This window comes from Zingiber officinale, chromosome 7B (assembly GCF_018446385.1).
Source record: "Zingiber officinale cultivar Zhangliang chromosome 7B, Zo_v1.1, whole genome shotgun sequence".
NCBI lineage: Eukaryota > Viridiplantae > Streptophyta > Magnoliopsida > Zingiberales > Zingiberaceae > Zingiber > Zingiber officinale.
In genome coordinates, this window is record NC_055999.1 from 1,282,258 (window position 1) to 1,306,032 (window position 23,775).

The 23,775-nt window shown below is 42.9% G+C and overlaps 3 protein-coding genes across 4 annotated transcripts; 2 read left to right on the forward strand and 1 right to left on the reverse strand.

The window, feature by feature from the left end:
- Positions 1-3,548: 3,548 nt before the first annotated feature.
- Positions 3,549-8,035, reverse strand: LOC122004941 (plasma membrane ATPase-like). Of its 2 annotated transcripts, none has more exons than XM_042559813.1 (15): positions 7,929-8,035; positions 7,334-7,453; positions 7,013-7,249; positions 6,179-6,940; positions 5,962-6,087; positions 5,779-5,883; positions 5,404-5,713; positions 5,081-5,319; positions 4,970-5,002; positions 4,811-4,892; positions 4,577-4,737; positions 4,441-4,506; positions 4,077-4,259; positions 3,836-4,005; positions 3,549-3,752 (listed from the first exon to the last, which is right to left on the reverse strand). In XM_042559813.1, exons 1-15 carry the CDS (start codon positions 7,977-7,979, stop codon positions 3,656-3,658), a joined length of 2,742 nt encoding a protein of 913 aa, XP_042415747.1. In that variant the 5' UTR covers positions 7,980-8,035; the 3' UTR covers positions 3,549-3,655. The 2 variants fall into 2 exon arrangements, with proteins under 2 accessions (XP_042415747.1, XP_042415746.1); XM_042559812.1 differs by having other exon boundaries at positions 4,333-4,506.
- Positions 8,036-9,697: 1,662 nt separating this feature from the next.
- On the forward strand, positions 9,698-10,571 carry LOC122007387. The gene is made up of 2 exons (XM_042563257.1): positions 9,698-9,933; positions 10,002-10,571. The coding sequence occupies exons 1-2, from the start codon at positions 9,811-9,813 to the stop codon at positions 10,569-10,571; spliced, it is 693 nt and encodes a 230-aa protein (XP_042419191.1). The 5' UTR covers positions 9,698-9,810.
- Positions 10,572-10,915: 344 nt separating this feature from the next.
- Positions 10,916-12,544, forward strand: LOC122007388 (vegetative cell wall protein gp1-like). The gene has a single exon (XM_042563258.1). It carries the CDS (start codon positions 10,916-10,918, stop codon positions 12,542-12,544), a length of 1,629 nt encoding a protein of 542 aa, XP_042419192.1.
- Positions 12,545-23,775: the final 11,231 nt, after the last annotated feature.

The following is a 23,775-nucleotide window of genomic DNA, read 5'->3' on the forward strand; positions in this document are numbered from 1 at the left end:
TATAAAGGGGGTCTTTCATCGACGAATGTACGTGTTACTATTGAATTCCACTATTGTTACTATTACTCTACTTCTCCATATTTTTCAATAACTGACTTGAACGTCAGAGGGTCAACACCAGAAATCTCTTTCCTGGCTCGATTTTGATACCGTTTATTTTGTAAAGCGGAGCAAAGTTCACATCCGATGAGTAAAATTGTCACCTCTCAATTTTTAAGTTTCACAATTTCAGACAGGATCATATGTTATTAATTCTCGTTAATACAAATTTTAAAAAAAAAATCCTAAAAACATGTGAGGCCTGAGTCCACTAATTTTTGCAGCCTCATGCATGGAGCGGCCTGGTAATCGACTATTAAGAAAAAATATATATTACAAAATTATATATGTATTTCGATAAATATAAAATTTTAAATACGTATTTTAAATATTAAGAGAATCTGACTCACTGCACGCATCAAAGGTAATCTGTAGGTTAAAAGCTGTTTCGTTCGTAATGCAAAGGCTTTAGAATAATTCAAAAAACATATGTAATGGGTATTAAATGAGTATTATAATATTTATTTAATATTTTTTTTAATTATGAATGAATATTATAATACTCATTCATAAAAAATGAGAGAAAATATTAAAAAGTTTGAATACCTTTAAATATCCTCTCTCTTAATTTTTTTTATTTTTTTAATTATAAAATTTTTAATATTATTTAAAAAATTAATAAAAGGATGTATAAATGGAGGGTAGAATCTATAAATAATGAGTATTAATGTTAAAAAAATATAAATGTAGGAAATATATTATTATAATAAATATGTGATAGGAGATGATGAATATTATAATAAATTAATGTTACGGATGTTCTAAGTACCCGCCTAAGGAAAACAGCCTTTGCCTGCTAAAACCCAATGCGACCTAATTAATGCTCCTCCAGCAAAATTCAATGTTTAATAAATATATGGCCGGAATTTAATGATCGATACGTCCTTGCTTTCGTCCCAAGTTTCCACGGCTAACGACGCTGAAGGCCAAACCTAAGCCTCTTCCCTCTTGACCAGATTGGGGGGCCATGTTCTAGAAACAAAGGTCAGACAAATTAATTCAGTAGGGCTGTTCAATGTTCAATAGAGTAACTCTACGGACAGATAGTCACAACACTGTTGTGACTACTTTTCACAAATTTACGATTTATTTTTATTGTAAAATTTTTATAGTATCATATCAATCACTCTCGGTACAAATTAAATATTCAGTGTCAATTAAATTTTTTAAAAAAATAATAATAGAAACCTTAAACACCCTTTGTTCACAAGAACTATTTTTTGTTTGTTTACCTGAAAGGAAAAGGAAAAAAAAATCAAATCTTGACTTCAATGGAATTGAAACACTCGTTTAAGATGACTGAATTTGTCCGCCACTGAACAATATTCTCAAACTCAATAAAAACAAAAAGAGTTGAAATTCTACTAACAAAGAACGAAGTAGTAAAAGAAAATCTAGTACAAATGCTAGAATTTTATCAGAGTTGAAATTCTAAAGGAAAATCTAGTACAAATGCCAGAATTTTATCATAGAGCATGATCCTAATAAGCTCGTTGCAGGCTCTATCTTGAGTTGTAAAGATTTTATTTTGGTTACAAATTAATTTTATCTTACGCATATTTGTTAAGATTTAAATAATTATACATAATTTTTATCCTAATTAAGTGGTCATAAGATTTAAATGTGCATCATTAATAAAATTTTACCTTAATATGTCTATTATATCTTTTATTGAGTACATGATTATCTTCTCATGATTCGTCACAATCTCAAGGATTGTCTACATAAATAATCACTTTAGGTTATCTAAATACACTCTTTAAAAAATTTGGAGTGTTTAATTAAGTGGTGTTCAAGTAGTTCTTCAAATATCAATAACTAAGGTAACAATCTATCCCCTTTTTCCGCATCCAATTATCACATTTATTTATAAATACAAAGCATGATTAAAATTCTCACATCTTAGTATTTAAGATTAATTTTGAGGTTGTTATCATTTTTAGTGGATTATTTTTTAATATGTAGTCTTATGTTGCTATCAAATTACGTTTACTTTCAGGTATCAATCATACTCACTATTTAATTTTTGTTAGAATTTCTGTGCAGTTATGTTTGTGTTTGACCTAAATGTTTGTTGTTTGGTGAAACAACCAATTGTCTCAATCTTCTTGATTTATCACATTCACAAAGAAATCATTCAGCAATAGCTAAATTGAATTATACCAAGTCAATATCGAGGTGCCTTTTCCTTATCAAAACCACCCAAGAATTAAGGCTGGATCCTATAATCCAGCATCTACATCTATATCCTTTTCCCATCCCCTCCCACTCTCCATTTTTTTCGCTGGTAGAAGTGAATAAGTTTCTGTCGAAGGGAGAGGATCTAATTTCTTCCTCCAAACTCTCATACATTCAATCAGGATTGTATATTCTAATTTCTGCAATTTCCCCCTCTTTTTCTTTGAAAAACAATTTTTTCGTTTGAATTCTTGCAAGAATCGCATCTTATTCATCATACATTCTTTTCCTCCATCGCATAGTTTTTTACTCTTCTGGATCCATGGCCATGTCTTTGGGTAGAAGAACAGCTTCTGGAATACTATTCACGCCCAGTGGCTTAAGCTTTACGTTCACCGAGAAATCCAGCACTGGAGAAAGAAGCCACGATCGACGACGACGACGACGGCGACTGACCGATACGAACTCAAGCTGCAAAACATGCAAGCAAGCCACGAGAAACCCTGAAGAAGAAAGCACCGCAGCTCGTTGCCCCCGAGCAAATGTCGGAGATTGCACCCCGAGAAAACCGAAAACTCAATCTCACACGGCCTCGGAGAGAACCCCGCTCGGTGCTGCGAGAAGGAAACTCCCAAAAAATGCTTTACAAAACTCGGAACCACCTGCGATCGACGTGCCGTGGGAGGACGATGACGTCGTAGATGAGACAGAGAATCGCTGGTACATCTACGACCCTTACAGGGACATGAGGATGGACATCGATGATATGAGTTACGAGGTCAGTTCAATCTTTCACGCATACATCGATGCTCTGAATTCTGATCTAATTTCTTTCATGAGCGCGCAGGAACTGCTAGACCTGGGGGAGAGAATAGGAACAGTGAGCACTGCTGTATCCGAAGAAGACCTGAGCAAATGCTTCAAGAGGAGCCAATACACCTCCGGAGACTCTGCTACTTGCAGCATTTGCCAGGCAACGAAAATACACATCCTCTGTTTATTATTTTCTATTTTGGATTCATCTGTTTGATCTTTAATTTTCAGGAAGAATTCGTCGAGGGGGATGAATTGGGGGAGGTGGCGTGCGGGCATGTCTATCATGCAACGTGCATAGAGCAGTGGCTCAAGTCCAAGAACTGGTGCCCTCTCTGCAAAGGCTCTGCGTCTCCGAGCTCTGCTTGACTCTCTGCATCAACTTTGAAGAACGAATAAACAGTAGAGAGAAGCCATTTTTTAAAAATATATATTATTATATATTGTACAACATAAATATTCACCTTGTAACAAAGGAGGTTGCAACAAGTCGAGATCGACGTTGCATGACACTAAAAATGACAAATATCAATTGGAAATTATAAAGTAGAACAAGCTACATGACTTATACTGTGTGATGCTGTTGAACCGTGTTAACGTCGACCCCTTTCAGCTGGAACACTGATTCAACGTGTCCCTTGAGGGTTTGCATCTCACGAAACCTGCGAGCAAACAGATGATTTTTGCTTGAAGTTAATCATCACTAATCCGAGCTAGTGTTTCTTGCGAATGCTGATAAATCTACCTCGCAACTTCAGCTCGCCTCTTGGCTTGCTCGGCCATTTCGGTGAGTTCTTTGTAACTGCTTCTGTCGGGCAGATCTAGCGTATGAAGCCCGTGCAGTGTTCTCTGTGCCATCGCCCATCGAGCTTCTCTCTCTTCCCTGCCGTAGTCCTTCTTGGTCGTGAAAGCAATCTGTGATTTCATTTGTGTAAGATCATCAGAGTATATAATGGCTATATATATATATATATATATTTATATACCTTCTTCTCGAGGAGGTTATTCCAAGCCTTTCCGCTAAGAACGTAGCGGATAAAAAACTTGAACAAGTCAAGAGGGAGGAAAGAAACGAGACTGTAAAGCCAGATGACGCCGGTCCAACCCCACCCGATTCCTTTTATCCTTGCAAATCCCCAGTTCGCATAAACAGCTATGACAGTCGCAACCTGTGACAAAGAAATCTCTCTCGTCATCGATTAGGATCACGCCTAGCTCTCGTCGTCGAAAAGAGTTTCTTACCAGTTGAGCACCAACAAAGGCAGAGACTAAGAGAAGCCCAGGCAGTTCGGCAAAGCACCAACTGCGTGCACGCGTGACAAATATAAGAGCTTGGCTAATTATACTTACTTGAAGGTATAAAGCAGACATCATCTCCTCATCATTGTTTCTCAATGATCTAACTTTGAAATGATCCTGCATGTGAATGAATGATCCTGCATCGTTATGTCAATCTTATGCCAAGAACAGAAGTGACCGTCCTCACCGAGAAGAAGTCGGTGTCTCTCATGGCCCAGAAGAAAATAAGAGTCATCAAAGCCAAGTAACTGCCGAAAACAGAGCCGGTAGCAAATATCTCTTTCAATTTCCAGCTATCCGGCATTGGGGAAGGCCTCACACGGTCCTTGGAGATCGTCATGATCGTGCCTGTAGATTCCTAATCAAGAGAAGGAAAAACGAGAGGAAATAGAAAAAAAAGTTGAGAGTCAATCGATCTCACCATCATTGAGGACGGCGATGATTAAAATCATGAAGGGCGAGAAGTCGAACTTCCAGATCAAGGCAATAAACATAAAGCCGAGCTACAAAGGTTTTGAATTAAGGTCACGATGCATGGTCATCGATCGGTATCAAAGGCAAAAGCTTTACTGAAACTTACAACGATGCGAATGGTTATGGAGACAGCGTAAATCTGCATCCCAAAGGATCGAAGAAGTAGCTAAATTAACCATGGACGCAGAAAGAAACAGACAAAATCACTAGCAGTTACCGTATAGTTTTTCATCCTCTGGAAAATAGATCTGCTAGTGAGAACAGCGCTGATGATGACGCTGAGCCCGGGCTGAGTTAGGACAATGTCAGCGGCGCTTCTAGCAGCATCCGTAGCACCGTCGACGGCTATTCCAATGTCCGCTTTCTTCAGAGCAGGAGCGTCGTTGACCCCGTCGCCTGTCATTCCGCATATGTGCTTCCTCTCCTTCAACTTCCTCACGATTTCATACTTGTGTTCTAGTTCATAAAGGATGTGAACCAATTGTAAGGTGATCAATCATGTACTTGATAATTTGATAACCAGAAAAAACTCAGGCCAACCAGGAAAGACTCCGGCGAATCCATCAGCCTTCTCGATTAAATCATCTTCAGAAAACTCAGGAATCGAGGCATCCCTATTCTGATGGAACAAGGCAGAGGCAGGATACATATTCGTTCCCATCCCGAGTCTTCGACCCGTTTCCTTTGCGATAGCAAGCTGGTCGCCGGTTATCATCTTCACGTTGACGCCGAGGTCCAGGGCCTTGCGTATGGTCTCGGCACTGTCATGGCGTGGAGGATCAAACAGAGGCATCAATGCGACAAATTGCCAAGGTCCTCCAGCAGCCTCCTTGGACTTCTCTGGGATCTCCTGCAGCACAGAGGGGGAATAATGTGTATAGGTAAACCAACTGACTGCCAAGAACAGGGGAGAACCTGTGTGGCAACGGCCAGTGAGCGAAGTCCTCGTTCAGCAAATCGATTGATCGCAGCGTGAACGGTTTTGCGGAATTCCTCGTTGCAATCGCACAGGTTAAGAATCTATTCGCAATGAGGAATCATCATCAATGCCAAATTAATGAACCGATCGAGAGAGGTGGAGCAAAGAACTATATGTACCTGTTCCGGTGCCCCTTTGCTCACACGGTACCAGTTTCCATCGGCGTTGTCAATGTAGGTAAGGGCAGTTCTCTTGTCGACGGGATTGAACGGGAGAAAGTGTACTTCTTTTATTCCTTCTCTGGCCTATTTAATTAGGAGACAGCAGATAACAGTACTGAAGTTCTCGTGTCCTCTGTTATTCTTTGGATTATTATTCAAGGAAGTAGAAGCGAACCTCCTTTGGGTCAGAGAGCATCTTGACCATGGCGGCGTCGATGGCGTCCTGGTTCTCAATGCGCGAGGCTCTTGCGGCGAGAAGGACCACCTTGTCCTTGTTTACGGCCTCCATGAATAACTTAATCAGGTTCTTGTCGACGGTGAGACTGTTGAGAGTGAGCGTCCCGGTCTTGTCGCTGCACAAGACGTCCATGCCCGCCATCTCCTCGATGGCGGTCATCCGCTTGGTGATGGCGCCCTGCTGGGATAGCCGGTGAGAGCCGATGGCCATGGTCACCGACAGCACCGTGGGCATGGCGATCGGGATGCCCCCGATCAGGAGGACCAGCAGGTTGTTGATGCCGTCCCTGTAGCGGCGGCGCTGGATCGGATACATGACGATGACTTCGACGAGAATGCCCGAGGCAATGGAGCAGATGCAGAAGTTGCCAATGGCGGTAAGCACCTTCTGAAAGTGCCCCACCTCGTTGGTGATGTCGACGAGGTGTGCCGCCTTGCCGAAGAAGGTGCGGACGCCGGTGGAGATGACGACGGCCTCGATCTCCCCCTGCTTGCACGTGGAACCGGAGTAGACCTCGTCGCCCGGGTGCTTGCTCACCGGCATCGACTCCCCGGTTAATGCGGATTGGTCGACCCGGAGGGGGTCTCCCTCGAGGAGCCGGGCGTCGGCGGGCACGATGTCGCCGAGCTTGATGCTGATGACGTCGCCGGGCACGAGAATCTCGGCCTCCACCTCCTGCCACCGGCCGTCCCTCAGCACCTGATAAGAGATGCGGGGGAAGATCATCGCAAAGTCGATTGCTTTGGGGAAAGAGACAAGACGAGGGCTTGCCTTCGCTTTGGGGGCGAGTTGACTCATGAGGGCGGCGGCGGCGTTGCCCGCGTTGTTCTCCTCGATGAAGCTGATGGTGGAGTTTATCAGAAGAAGCATGACGATTCCGACGAAGTCCTGCCAGTCCGGCGGCTCCCCGTTGCCGTTCGCCAGGGCGATGGCCATGACGGCGGCCATCTCCATGACCCACGAAAGCGGGTTCCACATGAAGCCCAAGAATTTGAGGATCTTGCTCTCCTGCAGCCCATAAATTGATCCGTCCTGCGATCAGCACCAGCTAGCTAGCGCTACGAATCGAAAGGAGGAGGCGAAAGGAACCACCTTTTTCTCCTCGAGCTTGTTGAGGTCGAAGATTTTGAGCCGGCTCTGAGCTTCCACGGAGCTGAGCCCCTCCCTCGTGCATTTGAGCCGCTCGAACACCTCCTCAATCGGGATGCGCTCCTGCAACCACAAGCACCCGTAAGAAAAAGCTGCGACTTTCATTCGATCGATCGACGACCATGGCTAACTTTTCCGGAGATTCTCGTGACCAACGGCGCCGCGTGAATCGACGGCGTAAAGCCACCCCATCTGCTCGTGATTGCCAGTTTAAAGCAGAGCCAGCGACACCGCGAACCAAATCAATGCCACCGGTCCGTACGTGACATTTATAATTAAAGTGTTTTTAAAGTGATCAAAAAAGAACAATTTTTTTTTTAAAAAAAAAACTATTATTATTATTATTATTAAGAACTCATCATTGGTTATGCTTACTTTGACGGAAGGATTGCTTGCTAGCTAATGAAAGCGACGAGAGAGATAGAATCAAATGTTTTAGAATCCTTTCGTTTCCTCTACTTCTTCAATCTTACAGAATAACACTTAATTGTATCGAAGAACAAGAAAAGATAGAGGAAACTATCACTTTATGGATTACCAAATCAACGGTCTCGTCCTTGATAGCCTCCAAGCTTCTTGCATCACCCATCGATCTTTGCCGCACTTCTAATAAGAAGAAGAAGACGACGATGATGAAGAAGAACGAGGGAGAGAAGGGCAGCGAAGCAACTATTCACCGAGCCTTAATTTATAGTCCGCCGTACTCGGCGCCAAGGATCGCCTACTTCATCCAGGACAGGGTTTCTCCTTTTCTATTCCATAACGAAGCAGCGAATCGCGTGAGTCTTACGGATGCCGTCCATACGCACGGTGTATGTTCGGGCGGACAATTGGCAGTTACTTCCGTTATAGAGCAGGAATATGCTCGCAGCGCTGTAAGGTGGATAGATCTTGCCCGTCCGTTTACGGGGGGGTTTACGGATGCCGTCCATCCTGATCCTGATGCGTTAAATGTGGTGACGTTGGGATCTGTGCCGGACACGCGGTCGCCGTATAGTTTATATTTGGAGCGCGCGAAGATTCTCTGCGGATCAACGGATTCTGCGGGAAAGAATATTCAGGTATAGTTGGAGTGGTGGATGGGCAAAGGATAGATTCTGATGGGAATTGTATAACAAAATTATTTTTTATTAAGATTGTCACAATAATATTATGCCAATTATTTAAACTAATATTACACTAATTTTAATTAAGTAATTTTCTAACTATTAAAATAATTGTGATAACACTTTTTTAATAATAATAATAATAATAATGAAATATTTTTTAAAATTTTTTATCTTAATAAATCAATAAATATTTTTTTTGTGCATCTAACTTTATCGTGTATCTATAGAAGAGTTTAAATATTAATTGATTAGAAAAAGAGTCGGATCCTTTGTTCCGAGCTTTCATGTCCCCTCTTTCCCGCTCGTCTATAGAGTTCGGATCCTCTCTCCTAAACTCCTGTGTCTCCTCTTTTTCGCTCGTCGATTGGATAGATTAAATCATATTTCAAAGATATTATATATATCATGGTCCACTACATGTGGACCTTTGATTTGAATAAATCCCACTTATTTAAAGATGTGGTCCATTCAAATCAAAGGTCCAGATCAGTGGACCATCCCCTGGTCCGCAATTTGCGGACCAGGAGATCCCTGCTGAAAGAAGACATAAGAACAGATGAGTTTAGAGAGAGAATATTATCCTTTAAGTACTTACTAAATTATCGTTTAAGTACTTACTAAATTTTATCTTTTTAATAACAAGCATATAATTAACATTTAAAATTTATTTTAAAAAATTAAAAGCATAATTTTTTTTAAAAAAAACGTATGATGGAGACCCATTCAAAGTAATTTGAAATTTGAACAACTTAATATTAATACAATAATTCAAAAAGAATAAAATAAAAAATTATATGAATTGGTCAACTTAAGTGATGTCTAATTGTCTATCTTATCGACAATTTTTTTTAAATGTCTTACATTAAGGGTTTCGAAAAAGAAAGAAAACATTAATTTATGACTAATTCAATTGCTAGAAATACAATCTAAAATACAACAAAATAGGTCACAACAATGGAGAGACGGGAGAGCCGCCGGAGCAACCACTCCAAAAACGAGAAGCCCGCCGCAGCGGTGGCATCCACCGGCTGTTTCCGGTGCTGCTTCTCCCTCCGCCGCCCGACCGCCTCCCCTTCCCACCGCTCGATCCTGAACCCCTCCTCCTCCTCCTCCTCTTCGAACCCGGCGAAACCGCGGCCGGCGCCGCTGTCGTCCCTCTTCCGAGACGGCGAGGCCGCGGCGCACGCCTACTGGCACAGAGCCAAGCAGTTGGAGCAGGAGATACAAAACCTCAACCAGCGGCTCGCGGTGGAGTTCCGCCTCGCGGAATCCCTGAAGAACTCCGCAGTGCGAGAAGAAGACCATCATCAGATGCTGAGGCTCCAAGACGGAAGCTACCTCCGTAAGATCAAGAAGCTCGGCCGGCCGTGGGGGAGCCTGGTCATGCAGGTTTCGACGCCGATGGTGGCCGAGAACGCCGTGACCGTCGAGGAGGTGAGATCCATTTACAGAGCATTAATTCATATAATGCGCAGCAAAGTAGTGATCTTGGGCCGGCACAGGTTTTGAGCGGCATGGCTTCGTGCAAGAGGGAGGAAGTGTGCAAGTACCTGGAGGAATCGATGCCGTTGCAAGACGTGAGCCCGCACCGATCGGGGGAGATCAGGGGGAAGAAAGTGGCGGAGGGATCGGAGGATGACTTCATGGAGGCTCTGCTTCTGAGCGCGATTGATAAGATGGAAAGTTTGGCGGTGGAAGGGCTTCGGATACAGATGGGAACCGGCGGCGGCGGTAACGAGGTAGCCGAGGAGGAGAATCCGGAGAAGGCGGCGATGGCGAACGAGGACCGCGTTGTTCTAGTGGTGCTGATTCAGATCAGGGATCCGAAGGAGAGCTATGAGGCGGTGGGAGAGCTCATGATCGGACTGATCGAGTCAGATGCCGGAGAGGCCGCGGCCGGGAAAAAACTTGAATTGCAGGGGATACACATTGCCGGGATGAAGTGCACGACGGCGGCGGTCGCCGATGGCAGAGACTACATCTGGAGCACGTCGATTAAAGGTTGCAAAGGACTGCACAAAAGCTGCTGCTTGCATCTCGTCAGAAATCCAAACCGTTTTTTCGCACGATAGAAATTGATCGAATTCAGTGACCAAGTTCGATTGTGAAAGCATTTATATTAAAAATATGAAAAAATCTTAGCTTTGATTATGAGACCCAAAAGAAAAGGTCAACCGGACCATACAATCCCTTGACACAGTGATTTACCAGATCGATCACTTGTCTCTGTCTCTCCCTCACTCCCCCCTTCTTCTGCTCTCGTCCTCTTAGTTCAAGTGTTCCCTCCCTGTTTGTTGGAAATGGAACGGTCCATTTATAGACTATATATCATCTTCTTCGATTAAATTGCTAGATAGAAAATTCGACCAAACTTTGCACTCAGCGATCTCCATAATTAGTCGATCATTCGGTTTCCATGGCGCGTCGTCTCTTCCTGATTCTCCATTATTTACTCTTCTGTTCTTTGACGGCCTCTGCCTTCGACGTCACTAGCATCCTCTCGCAGTTCTCTGACTTCTCCACCTTCACTTATCTCCTCGCCCGCACTCGCCTCGCCGACGAGATCAACACCCAGAAGGGCGGCGTCACCGTCCTCACCGTCCAGAACGGCGGATTGCCCATCGCTGCCATGTCCGACCAACCCGACGACGTACTGAAGAAGATCCTCTCCCTCCACGTCATCCTCGACTACTTGGACGCCACCAGGCTCCGCAGGATGTCGACCCACACCGCCATCCTCACCACGCTCTTCCAAGCCTCCGGCCGGGCCTCCGGCTTCGACGGCTTCCTCAACGTTACTGACGTCGACAGAGGCGTCGCGATCAGCTCCGCGGCGCCGGGCTCCCCGCCGGGATCCTACTTCGTCAAGGTCTTGGCGACGCTACCTCAATCCATCTCCGTGCTACAGGTCAGTAACGTCATTTTCCCTCCGGAGACGGGCGGCGCTTGGTCCGACGGCGGCAGAGCAGTAAGTCGCCGGTCCCCAGCTCCGGCACCGAAATGGGGACCTACTTCACCGGTGATGGACCCACCGGGCATGGGCGGCGTACCGCCAACGGCCACTTGGTCAAATATCGTGATTCCACCTAGCGGAGAACTTTCGGAGCCACCGAGCACTGAGCCAGCGATAATACCGGCATTCTCGCCTGAGAAAGCACCTTCCGAGACGCCGTTTTCTCCGAGTACGGCACCTTCTCCGCCGACGCCGGCGTCAATGATCGGATTTCCACCGGGCGAGTCGCCAATCGTGGCGCCTGAACAACCAGATATGCCTACGTGGCCTCATATAACGTTGCCCCCTGACGCTTCCACGCCGACACCGAGCACGGTTGCCGAAGAAGCGCCGCCTGCTGTGTCACCCGACATCGCGCCTATGCAACCGACGCGGCCCCGCATCGGGTTGTCACCTCGGACATCGCGGCGGATGCCACTGGCACCCGGAATGGCACCGGCTCTGCCGACGTGGCCACCGAGTGGGTCCATCGTCATGGGACCCACTGGACCGCCATCTCAGCATACGCCTGATATTCCACCGCGCAGGGAGCCGAGCATGGGGCCCACGTCACCGCAGCACGTTCAACCGCTGTGGCCGCCCAACGTGGCGCCCACCCCATTCGGGTGGCCCATTCCGCGGTCGCCACCTGGCGAAGCGCCTGCCAGATCGCAGAGAACGGAGCCCACGGAGTCACCATCTTCCTCCAGTAGATTGCCACCAGGTGCGGCGCCGCCACGGAAGCCACCTCGGATGGGCCCTGCTTCGACGCCAGTTGCCTCGCGAGTGCCGGAAATGGAACCATTTTCACCGGAGTTTCCCGGCGGGATCGTTAGATTGCCACCTAGCTTAACCCCGTCGGCTAGTCGGCGGCGGCTGATCACGAAACAACCCTCTGAGGGGATGTCGATTGAAACCAACCCGACTTCGACGACGATTGATCCCACATCGCCTCCGAGAACCTCGGAGACACAGGAGGAGTCTCAAGGCGTGGCGAGAGTAAGCGTGGCTTTGGCCATTCTCGCCGTGCTTTTGGGCGCTTTTTGTCTATGAGTCCTGTTTTCTTTGTTTTTTTTTTCTTTTGTTGTTGTTAATGTAATTTCTATGTATGTGCTTGAGCTTGTAAACAACAAAAATTAATAAAAAACAAGAGAAAAAATAATTGTCTAATTGATTTGTTATTGTAACATAGTAGACATATAATCATCATGCAAATTATCTAACTGGCATATATATCAAAACTATTAAAACAAATATGGTGATGTTATACCATTTAAAATTTTAAATAATTATATAAACAATAAGAAGTATGATAATTGGGATTGGGATGTCATTGTCGTTTGCAATCAATTTAGGATCATTATTATGGTATGATACATAAAGGTGGGATTCGATAAGATTAGATAGTCAAAAGTTAAGGGAGCGTGACAGTCAACAGTCAAAAGAAAGAGGGAGTTAAATCCCTCACGTCATCAATCATATAATTCCTGGTCCGATAAAGGCAGGGCAGGTCCCCAAGATATGAGACATAAGATAGAGTTCGTACTCTTCCTGACCTGTTCCCCGACTTATCGGACTTCTCTAGCTCGGGTCGTGTAACCATGCCTGGTACTTTTACTAAAATAACTCCCGGCCGACCCTTTAGTGACCAAGGCATGAAAGATGATTTTCTCGCCAAAACTCATCCTCCTCATCAAGACTCAAGTCGGGCGATACATCTGAACGACCAGCTCGAGCTATCCGTAGCTACACCCGGGCAGGGCGGAAAGCACTAAAGACAACAATGTCAGGGAATTGTAATCTCCTGTTAGAAAATAACTGTCATTCGTTAGGGAATATTTCAGTAGTCTGCTATCACCTGCAAATGAAACATTTCTTCCACCAAGAGGAGGCCGACACTCGACATTTTCTGACAACATGCAGGCTCTGAAGGTACGCAGCGTTATATAAAAAGGGAGGTTCTCTCCCTTAGATATGTAGGCACACATTTGCACTTGTCTTCTACAGTTCTTTTTTTCCTTCGTACACTGTTCTTTTAAGGAAAAAGTACCTAACTTGAGCATCGGAGGGTCTGCGCCGGAGAATTTTTCCCTAGTTTCTGGTCTCTAACGCTCCGTGTGCTTATTCAAGTGCGCGCAGAGCCTGAGTACCACCAATTTTGTGACCACTATCCCTGAATTCCACGAGGGGGTCCGTTTTCCGGTGCACATACGCTAGGTGTGACAAAGTCACCTCTCCGTCAACACCAACATCATCTTAGTCGGCCTTCGTCTGACTTAGATTCTGAACATGATCAAATTTGGCGCCGTCTGTGGAAATCTCCTTCACCTGTTCTGGAACGTGACAATGGAGGACACTAGCAAGAACAACGTCACCTTGACAGCCGGAGAGTACAAGCTGTTTAAGAAAGCCAAGAGGTGAGCGACTTCCGAAAGGCATACCACTGCTTTACAACCACACAAGATGCCTGCAGTTTCAAAAGACCTGACCCACGTTTCGGACAGGGGGTCTAAGAGGAAACAGCTCGAGGATTTTCCCCGATCTTTCTACCGCGACCCCTGCTTGGAGTATTATAATAAGAAAGAGCAGCATCAGGCCTCTACGAAACCAGAAATCAAAACATTGCCTTAAAGGCAAAAAAGGACGAACCAGCTTCTGAAACATCCCTCGATGATGATGAAATGACATTTATGGTAAAAAAATTTTAAAAAGTTTTTAGATCTAAAAAAATGTAATGAAGTGCAGGCAAAGAAAAGAAGAAAAACGAAAGTGAGATGCTATCACTATTGTTAGGACCAAAAGTAGCTAGAGGGGGGGTGAATAGCTCGTCGCGTGCCCGGTGTTCGGCGTTGCTTGTTTCTTCGAAGATGTGCAGCGGAAAATACAGAAACAAATCACACAACGCTAACACGGTTGGTTTACTTGGTATCCACCTCACAAGAGGTGACTAGTCCAAGGATCCACACCTACGCACACACCCTCCACTAATAAAACTCTCCTTTATGGTAACTACCAAGGGCGGAGAAGCCCTATAAGACTCAATACAAGAAGAAAGGGAAAGGTAATAAAATACAAGCTCACAAGCTTATAATGAGTGCAAAAGCTCTAACCCTAGTTTCTTCTCCTTGCTTTGATCCGCCTCTTGACTTGGAAGAACCTCCAAGAACCTTCAAGAACTGGCGATCTCGAGCTTGAGAAGAGCTGTGGAGGAGCTGGTGAAGATCTGAAATGAATCGGTGAAATTGTGTTGAAGGAATCGCACGCCAACAGCTATAAATGACGCCAACGGTCGAATCCCAATCGATTGGATTGCTCCCAATCGATTGGGGAGGCTTTGGATCGATCCACGGATCGATCTAGAGTGCCTCTGTGCTCTGAAAAAATGTCTGGATCGATCCACGGATCAATCCAGCGCTTATCGCGCGAAGCAGCAGCGTACCAATCGATCCACTGATCGATTGAGACCTCTGGATCGATCCACTGATCGATCCAGAAGCTTTCTGTTCGCTGGAAAAAGCCTGGATCAATCCACTGATCGATCCAGAGGCTTTCTGTTCGCTGGGAAAAGCCTGGATCGATCCACTGATCGATCCACTGACCGATCCACTGATCAATCCACTGATTGATTCAGCTCTTGGTTTTTACCCAAAACCAAGTCCCAAGCCTCCCAAACCAACATCCGGTCAACCATGACTTGTTGGTACATAAAACCTAGCATCCGGTCACCCTTGACTAGCTAGGACTCTCTCACCAAGTGTCCGGTCAATCTCTTTAACCCACTTGAACTTTTTTCTTCTTGCCATGTATCCGGTCAATCCCTTTGACCTACTTGGTCTTTTCTTCCTTGTGCCAAGTATCCGATCAATCCCTTTGACCTACTTGGACTTTTCACCAAATGTCTGGTCAACCTTGACCCATCTAGATTTCCCTTGCCTGGCTCCACTCACCAGGACTTTCATACTGCCTAGCTTCACTCACTAGGACTTTCTCTTCTGCCTGGCTTCACTCACCAGGACTTTCCAACTGTCTGGCTTCACTCACCAGGACTTTCCAACTGCCTGGTTTCACTCACCAGGACTTTCACCTAGCTTCACTCACTAGGACTTTCCTCGTCAAGTATCCAGTCAACTTTGACCTACTTGACTCTTCTTCATCCACACTGATCAGTCCCTGATCAGACTCTTCCCACATAGACAATTGCACCTACATTGTCCATGTGTCTATCTGTATTGTCAAACATCGAAACCATGACCAAGACTCAAGCTTGGTCAACTAGGTCAACCTTGACCTGACGGATATTGCACCAACAATCTCCCCCTTTTTGATGTTTGACAATACCTTTAAGTTTGGACCATTCTGAGTTAAGTTAATCCCATAGCCTTAACTCCATTCATGCGAAAGTATGAATGTTGGTTCCCTTCATTCTCCCCCTATGACCTCCCCTATAGGTAATGAAGGCCTAACTTAAACCACACATTCTCCCCCTATTGGCACACATCAACCCATCTTTGAGCACACATCAACTCGTGCCTCAATTTTGGGCATACTTCAACAAATGCCCCATTGTTGAAAACTCTCCCCCTGAAGAGTTGCTCATCGTTGTTCACAACTTCACTCGTTGTGACCAACACGATAATGAAGGACTCATTCCCATCATTTTCAAATAATGCTCGCTCTGGAGCATTAACATGGTCTAATGACCCAAATGAAGGTCCCATACCCTTCATTTATCCTTAACCCTACATTCTTCCTCAATGTAGGCAAATGCCCATCCTTGAGCATTATCCACTTAACGGAAGGTTAACCACCTTCCAAGGTTCATGAAAAATAATTTTCATGCCTTTAAAGAGTCCCTCCCTCTAAAGACATGGTGGTAACTTCTGTCATTGCACCAACAATGACTTGGAATCCCTAATCCTTTAAGAAACCCAAATTTAGAAGCTTTGAGGTTCAAATATTCAAAATTTGAAACAAACCTCACCCTAGACTTCAATATAGTCTTCCTTAACCAATCCATCCTTGTTTTCAACACGAAAACACCCTTTTTATGTATACAAATGTATTTTGAGGGGTTTGGAATGGTTACCTAGACTAACATAGGTTCAAAATGCTGAAATCAGGCATTCCCAGCCAAAATCAGCAACTTGGATCGATTGGAGTTGGGTTCCAATCGATTGAACCTCTCTGAATCGATCCACTGATCGATTCAGGCCTTGTGGATCGATCGGCTGATCGATCCAGCAAGCTTCTGTTCGCGAGAAGCTTGCTCCCAATCGATCGATTGATCGATTGAGACCCTCAATCGATCGGTGGATCGATTGAGGTCTGATAGTTGCTGAAAAATGATTTCAGTCACCTTCAGAGGCCCCTAGAAAATTCTACAAAAATTCAAAAATCATGAAATTTCGTGTAGACATTGTTTAGGGTATACTTTATCATGGAAAAATAGTTTTCTATGAAAATACATCATATTTTCAAAGATTGACACAAGCTTGAAAACTTGCTAAAACTTTAGCGTATTCTTCAAGTTTATGTTTAACTATTCAATGGTGAGTACTATCAAAAGATAGCCTTCACCAAGGTTTTCCAAAATCATTTTGAAAACATTTTCAAAACCAATTTCCCACCATGTTCCTTGGGCTTAATGCACATGACTTGTACATTAGCTTTCCCAATGATGGAAAAACACATAACTATGTGTTTTGATGAACTTAAAACTCAAAAGAATGCACTAAATCAACATATTGAGTTTTGTTCATCATCCTAACATCTCACTTGTATCTAATGTGCACTAAAACATATACAAGTCATCTTATAGGTCTTTGTGAGATGTGAGATTTTGGTTTTGCCCTATTCTAGGGATCATGCATATCTATCTAGGCATTTTAGATATATTAGACATCCACCTAGGATGTCACTTGTTAATAAGTGTTGTTAAATGCCATTTGTCCTTAATTACAAGGAATTAACCTTAATGCATGATTATGTTATGACATATATCAAAAGGAAATAATTTTTTTTTTAAAAAAAAATGTCCTATAACTACATGATGTATGAATGTCATGACATGGTATTTTTGGATTTTTCATAATAAGACATGAATGCAACAATAGACATGATGTCATGGCATATGATGGGCAAACAATCATGGCAAGGTTTAGCATAAATAAAATATACCTAGATTACCTACCTAAGTATCCTTAACCACTTAGCTAAACTCTAAATATACTACTTGTTTTTACTTTAAAAAGTTAACCTAGATTGCCCTAAATGCTTCACATAAATGCCAAAACCTAAATTGACATTTCTATTTCTCTTGATTTGTTTATGCCACTTAAAAATTAAGCATATCCTCAAATGTTGGTATATTTCATTTTTCCTCAAGAGTAAACACGTAAATCAAGGCCCGGATTGCCTTAAATTTTTAAGAGAATACCAAAATCTCAACTTGGTATTTCTCTAGGTTTTCTCAATTTATGCCATTTAAGATAAAATCAATTTTTCCATCATTAGGCACATTTTACTCTTTCAAAGAGTAAATAATAATTCCATTTCATTTTCAAAGGTTAACAAAAACCTTGAAAATGCTCCTTGAGTGTCAATTTCCTCACAGTTTGGTTAACTACCATTCTAATCGGAGTTGACACTCTCTAACCCATCTATGGGGTAGAGAATATGCTCTTAGGAACCCAACACCTATTGGTGCTCCTTGGATGCTCTAGGTACTCACTAGGGATTACTTCCCTAGATACCTTCCTAGTGACCTTGTTGGGCTTCTTAGAAGCCTTGGTCACATTTTCTAGGTCAACTCTAGGGATAGCCTCCCTTGTGACCTTGTTAGTGACTTTCTTAGACTTCTTAGAAGTCTTAGTCACATTTATCGTAAAAATACTCTTAGGGATGACTTCCCTAGTATTCTTGGCTTGACCACTGGACCTAGGGTTTGTTCCATAACTATATGGAACTTTATGGTACGAGGGCACATCCTTCTTAGCCTTTGGTTTGTATCCCAACCCTCTATGGCCATTTGATGGCTTTGATTTTCCTAGCCCTAGGTATTGCTCATTTTGCCCTTGTAGGATATTTTCCATCCTTTTTAGGGTCTTTTCCATTTTATCAAGTCTTGACCTCAAGACTTGATTTTCTATCATTAAATCCTTAGGTTTTGGTCCATGAGCATTTTTGTTCTTGGGCATGTATCTATTATCCTTAGTGTTCCCGCCCAAAGTGTCTATCTACCTTCCTAACATTAGGTTTGGTAGTTTTGGCATGTAGGGCCACATGCTTTTCCTTAAAGCCCTCATGCTTTCTATTCTTATGGTAAATTGCATTAAAATGATAAAAATTAGAACTATCATGCTTTTTACCATAATGTAAAGGGTTAGGCTCAAGAAAAGATACCTTCTTCTTTACCTTGGAGGCTCCCCCTTGACTAGTGCCTCCTTGAGCCTTGACCATCTTCTTCCCCTTAGGGCATTGACTCCGGTAATGCCCCCTTTTGATTGCAAGAGAAGCACACAATGTGCTCCTTGCTCTTCTTTGTGTTGGGAATGGTCTCCTTGGGCTTCACCTTGCCCTTTTGTGCCACTTGGCCCTTCTTCTTGGCCAATTTAGGACACTTGCTCTTGTAGTGCCCATGTTCCCTACATTCAAAGCATATAATATAATTTTTATTATTAATTGAAATATTTATACCTTTGCTTGTAGGGGTGACATCTTTTCCTTTGGATCCGGAGGTGAAAGCTTCCTCTTGATCGAACCTTGATTCCCCTCCATTTGATTTTTCTTGACTTGTGGAGGTAGAATCTTCTTCCTTCTCTTCGTCTCTTGACCCGGATGTAGAGGCTTCTCCTTCTTCTTGATCCGGCGTCACCAAGGATCGCTCCCCCTCAATCCTAGAGGTGGAGGCTTCATCATCTTGAATATGAAACAAGGAGTATGCTCCCTCCTTGTTCCCTTCGATGCATTCCCTTGAGGATGAAGTTTCTTGGATTTCCTCTTCTTCGGAAGTTGAGCATCTCTCAACTTCGGAGTTCTCCTCTTGATCTTGCTCCAATGAGTCACCCTCTTTGGATTCTTCTTGGTTAGGTACAGTGGAGGGGATCTCATGAGCCTTTTCCAATTTGCTCCATAGCTCTTTGGCATCTTCAACTTCTCCAATTTTCTCCAAGATGTTGTTTGGCAATAGATTGACCAAAAGCTTGGTCACTTTGCCATTGGCCTCACATCTTTGGATTTGTTCTTGGCTCCATTTGTTCCTTTTGAGAACTTTGCCCTTTGAATTCCTTGGAGCCTTAAAACCTTCCATTAGAGCAAACCATTGCTCTATCTCCATCATCAAGAAATTTTCAATTCTTGATCTCCAAGAATCGAAGCTTGTGAATGTGTATGGTGGAGCCACCCTTGTATCAAATCTAAGTTCATCTTGGAATTGCATCTTGAAGTTGAGCTTGATAAAATCTTGAACTTGAAGAATTTTCTCCAACTTCTTCACCCTCTAGCTTTTCTTGTTATGCTTGACCCTTCCGACGATGATTTCGGTGAAGAGCAACCTTGCTCTGATACCACTTGTTAGGACCAAAAGTAGCTAGAGGGGGGGGGTGAATAACTCGTCGTGTGCCCGGTGTTCGGCGTTGCTTGTTTCTTCGAAGATGTGCAGCGGAAAATACAGAAACAAATCACACAACGCTAACACGGTTGGTTTACTTGGTATCCACCTCACAAGAGGTGACTTGTCCAAGGATCCACACCTACGCACACACCCTCCACTAATAAAACTCTCCTTTATGGTAACTACCAAGGGCGGAGAAGCCCTACAAGACTCAATACAAGAAGAAAGGGAAAGGTAATGAAATACAAGCTCACAAGCTTACAATGAGTGCAAAAGCCCTAACCCTAGTTTCTTCTCCTTGCTTTGATCCGCCTCTTGACTTGGAAGAACCTCCAAGAACCTTCAAGAACTGGCGATCTCGAGCTTGAGAAGAGCTGTGGAGGAGCTGGTGAAGATCTGAAATGAATCGGTGAAATTGTGCTGAAGGAATCGCACGCCAACAGCTATAAATGACGTCAACGGTCGAATCCCAATCGATTGGATTGCTCCCAATCGATTTGGGAGGCTTTGGATCGATCCACGGATCGATCTAGAGTGCCTCTGTGCTCTGAAAAAATGTCTGGATCGATCCACGGATCAATCCAGCGCTTATCGCGCGAAGCAGCAGCGTCCCAATCGATCCACTGATCGATTGAGACCTCTGGATCGATCCAGAAGCTTTCTGTTCGCTGGGAAAAGCCTGGATCGATCCACTGATCGATCCAGAGGCCTGGATCGATCCACTGATCGATCCAGAGGCTTTCTGTTCGCTGGGAAAAGCCTGGATCGATCCACTGATCGATCCACTGATCAATCCACTGATTGATTCAGCTCTTGGTTTTTACCCAAAACCAAGTCCCAAGCCTCCCAAACCAACATCCGGTCAACCATGACTTGTTGGTACATAAAACCTAGCATCCGGTCACCCTTGACCAACTAGGACTCTCTCACCAAGTGTCCGGTCAATCTCTTTAACCCACTTGGACTTTTTTCTTCTTGCCAAGTATCCGGTCAATCCCTTTGACCTACTTGGTCTTTTTTTCCTTGTGCCAAGTATCCGATCAATCCCTTTGACCTACTTGGACTTTTCACCAAATATCTGGTCAACCCTGACCCATCTGGATTTCCCTTGCCTGACTTCACTCACCAGGACTTTCATACTGCCTAGCTTCACTCACTAGGACTTTCTCTTCTGCCTGGCTTCACTCACCAGGACTTTCCAACTGCCTGGCTTTACTCACCAGGACTTTTCCAACTGTCTGGCTTCACTCACCAGGACTTTCACCTAGCTTCACTCACTAGGACTTTCCTCGTCAAGTATCCAGTCAACTTTGACCTACTTGACTCTTCTTCATTCATACTGATCAGTCCCTGATCAGACTCTTCCCACATAGACAACTGCACCTACATTGTCCATGTGTCTATCTGTATTGTCAAACATCGAAACCATGACCAAGACTCAAGCTTGGTCAACTAGGTCAACCTTGACCTGACGGATATTGCACCAACAACTACAATGAAGAAGGACATCTCAAAGATAATTATCCAAAATTGAAGAACAAAGATAAAAGGCAGACCCAGAAAAAGTACAAAAATCTAAAGGCGATGTAGGACAAAAGATCTTCATCAGAATCAAAGATTGAAGCATATGTTGGACTTGTGTTGATGGCAAGTCACCAAGAAGATGACGAAACAAAAATTCTTCCGAAATGAGTATCGAAAGCATCGATGAAAGAAAAGTAACGTTAGAGGGAAGCAGCAATACAAGGGGAGCATCAGATAATGAGATTGATAAGGTAAGTCAGTTACAATATCTACCTCCTAACAAGTTATGCAAGTTTATTAAAATGTTTTTTAAGAATTCCTGTCAATTAGAAAATGAAAATAAAAAATTATTAAACGATAACATAAAACTAAAAGGAACTCAAGCAAAATCTTGTCGATTAGAAGATTTTGACAAAATGAAAATTGAAAATAAAAAATTAAAAGAACAAATAGAAAATTTGAAGAATTCTGCATGTTTGAATTTCGCTACTTCAAATATTAGAAATTATCGATAATTAAATTGACATTTTAGATGAAATCATGCTTAGATTAAAATCTTTATGCATGCTTTAATTTTAATTTAAGTTTTTTTGTATTTTTAAATTTATTAAAAATTTCCAATAAATTGGTTTGTATACGTTTTGTTTGAAATTAATTAAATCTTAATTTTTTCCAAGGAAGGATTTTATTATCTACTTGTAAGAAAATATTTTGAAATTTTTTGCCCGATATATTATTTCTTATCAATTTCTCAATGAAAATCATGTCTTTGGATTTAAAATTATTTCATAAAGTTATTTTTTAAAAAATATTTTTATGATAAAATATCATATTCTCTATCAATTTTTTTTTTTCTGTTATTGAATTTTCTATGATTTTTTTTACAAAATATTAATTTTTAATAGTATTTTTTTTTTCAAAAATCAATCTTAAATTTTTTTTTTCAAAAATATAACTTCTATTTTACATATTGATAAAAAGATGCAAGAATTTTTTATCTCAAAATATCTTTGTTAAGTATTTTTTTTAAAATACATTTTATGCTGAAAATAATTTATTTCTGCTAATATTATTTTCTTTCATCCGTGAAATTTTTATCATTATTTTAGATAAGCATATTTACCAATTACCTAAAATTTTAGAATTTTTAAATGATTAAAAATAATTTTAAAATTATTTCTTCTAAACCCGTTTATAAATTATAAAAATTCAGTTTTTTGAATATTAATTATTTGTGTTATCCTTAGGATTATTACATCTTCCTTGAGTATCGGGGTACCAAGGACTAGAGCAACGTTGATCAAAGGCATTCTTACTACTTAGTCAACATAAAAGACAGCTCATATCCTCCTCTCTCCAGATCATGGCAACTCGATCAATATTTCATTCACATCATTCTGTAGGTGCAGCGGAGGTCGGCAAGATGAGGATGAATTGCCTGAAAAAATAAAGTATATCCTCCTCAGAATTTTCAACTCAAAATAAAAGCAACTATAATAAGAATAAAACAAAAAAGGAAAAAGGGAAACAACGATTAACTTGGTTACAACCAAGAAGGTTGTTAATCCAATGCGGTGAAAAGAGCGCACTAAGAAAATCTTCTTTACTATAGGCGGAGAAGCATTTTTACATACTGAGAAAGCACACAAGTTGTTAGTAATTGATTACAGAGTTGAATACAGAATTGATTAACAATTCCTAGCTCCAGGGGTTTTTATATAACCTCTGGAAAATCTATCTCGAAGGTCTAAGGTGCCTCCAATAGGGGTCCAAATCACCTCCAACGAGTGTATGGATAAAACTTTATCCGAAAGCTAAACGACAATTTGGCCAGGTCCGAGGCGCCTTCAACTGCATTGAAGGCGCCTTCAACTGCATTGAAGGCGCCTTCAATGCCTAATGAAGGCGCCTCCATCAGTGCAGTGCCTCCAGTTGCTCTTTTTCTTTTGCTTCCGAAGCTCCGTTCTTTTGGGTGATTCCGACCAACCGGAATAGGGCTCACCCGAACTCAATTCCCGGCCTTCTTCTCGAGCGGGCTTCCGTCCCTGCTTAACGTCCCTCGAACGCCGCGCACGTTCTTCTCACCCACCGGTGTACTCTTCCGCAGCTCTCTCGTCCTTCAGATGCACCGAACCCGTCGGCTCTCTTC

Excerpts from the sequence above, each read along its gene's own strand:
- LOC122007387 (XM_042563257.1), top strand. The coding sequence starts at position 9,811 with ATGCTGAGGCTCCAAGACGGAAGCTACCTCCGTAAGATCAAGAAGCTC. Across the intron at positions 9,934-10,001 it reads ACGCCGTGACCGTCGAGGAG|GTTTTGAGCGGCATGGCTTC; the intron begins GTGAGATCCATT and ends GGGCCGGCACAG.
- LOC122007388 (XM_042563258.1), top strand. The coding sequence starts at position 10,916 with ATGGCGCGTCGTCTCTTCCTGATTCTCCATTATTTACTCTTCTGTTCT.
- LOC122004941 (XM_042559812.1), bottom strand. The coding sequence starts at position 7,979 with ATGGGTGATGCAAGAAGCTTGGAGGCTATCAAGGACGAGACCGTTGAT. Across the intron at positions 4,738-4,810 it reads CATCGCCGTCCTCAATGATG|GCACGATCATGACGATCTCC; the intron begins GTGAGATCGATT and ends AGGAATCTACAG. Across the intron at positions 4,006-4,076 it reads ATAACCTCCTCGAGAAGAAG|ATTGCTTTCACGACCAAGAA; the intron begins GTATATAAATAT and ends ATGAAATCACAG.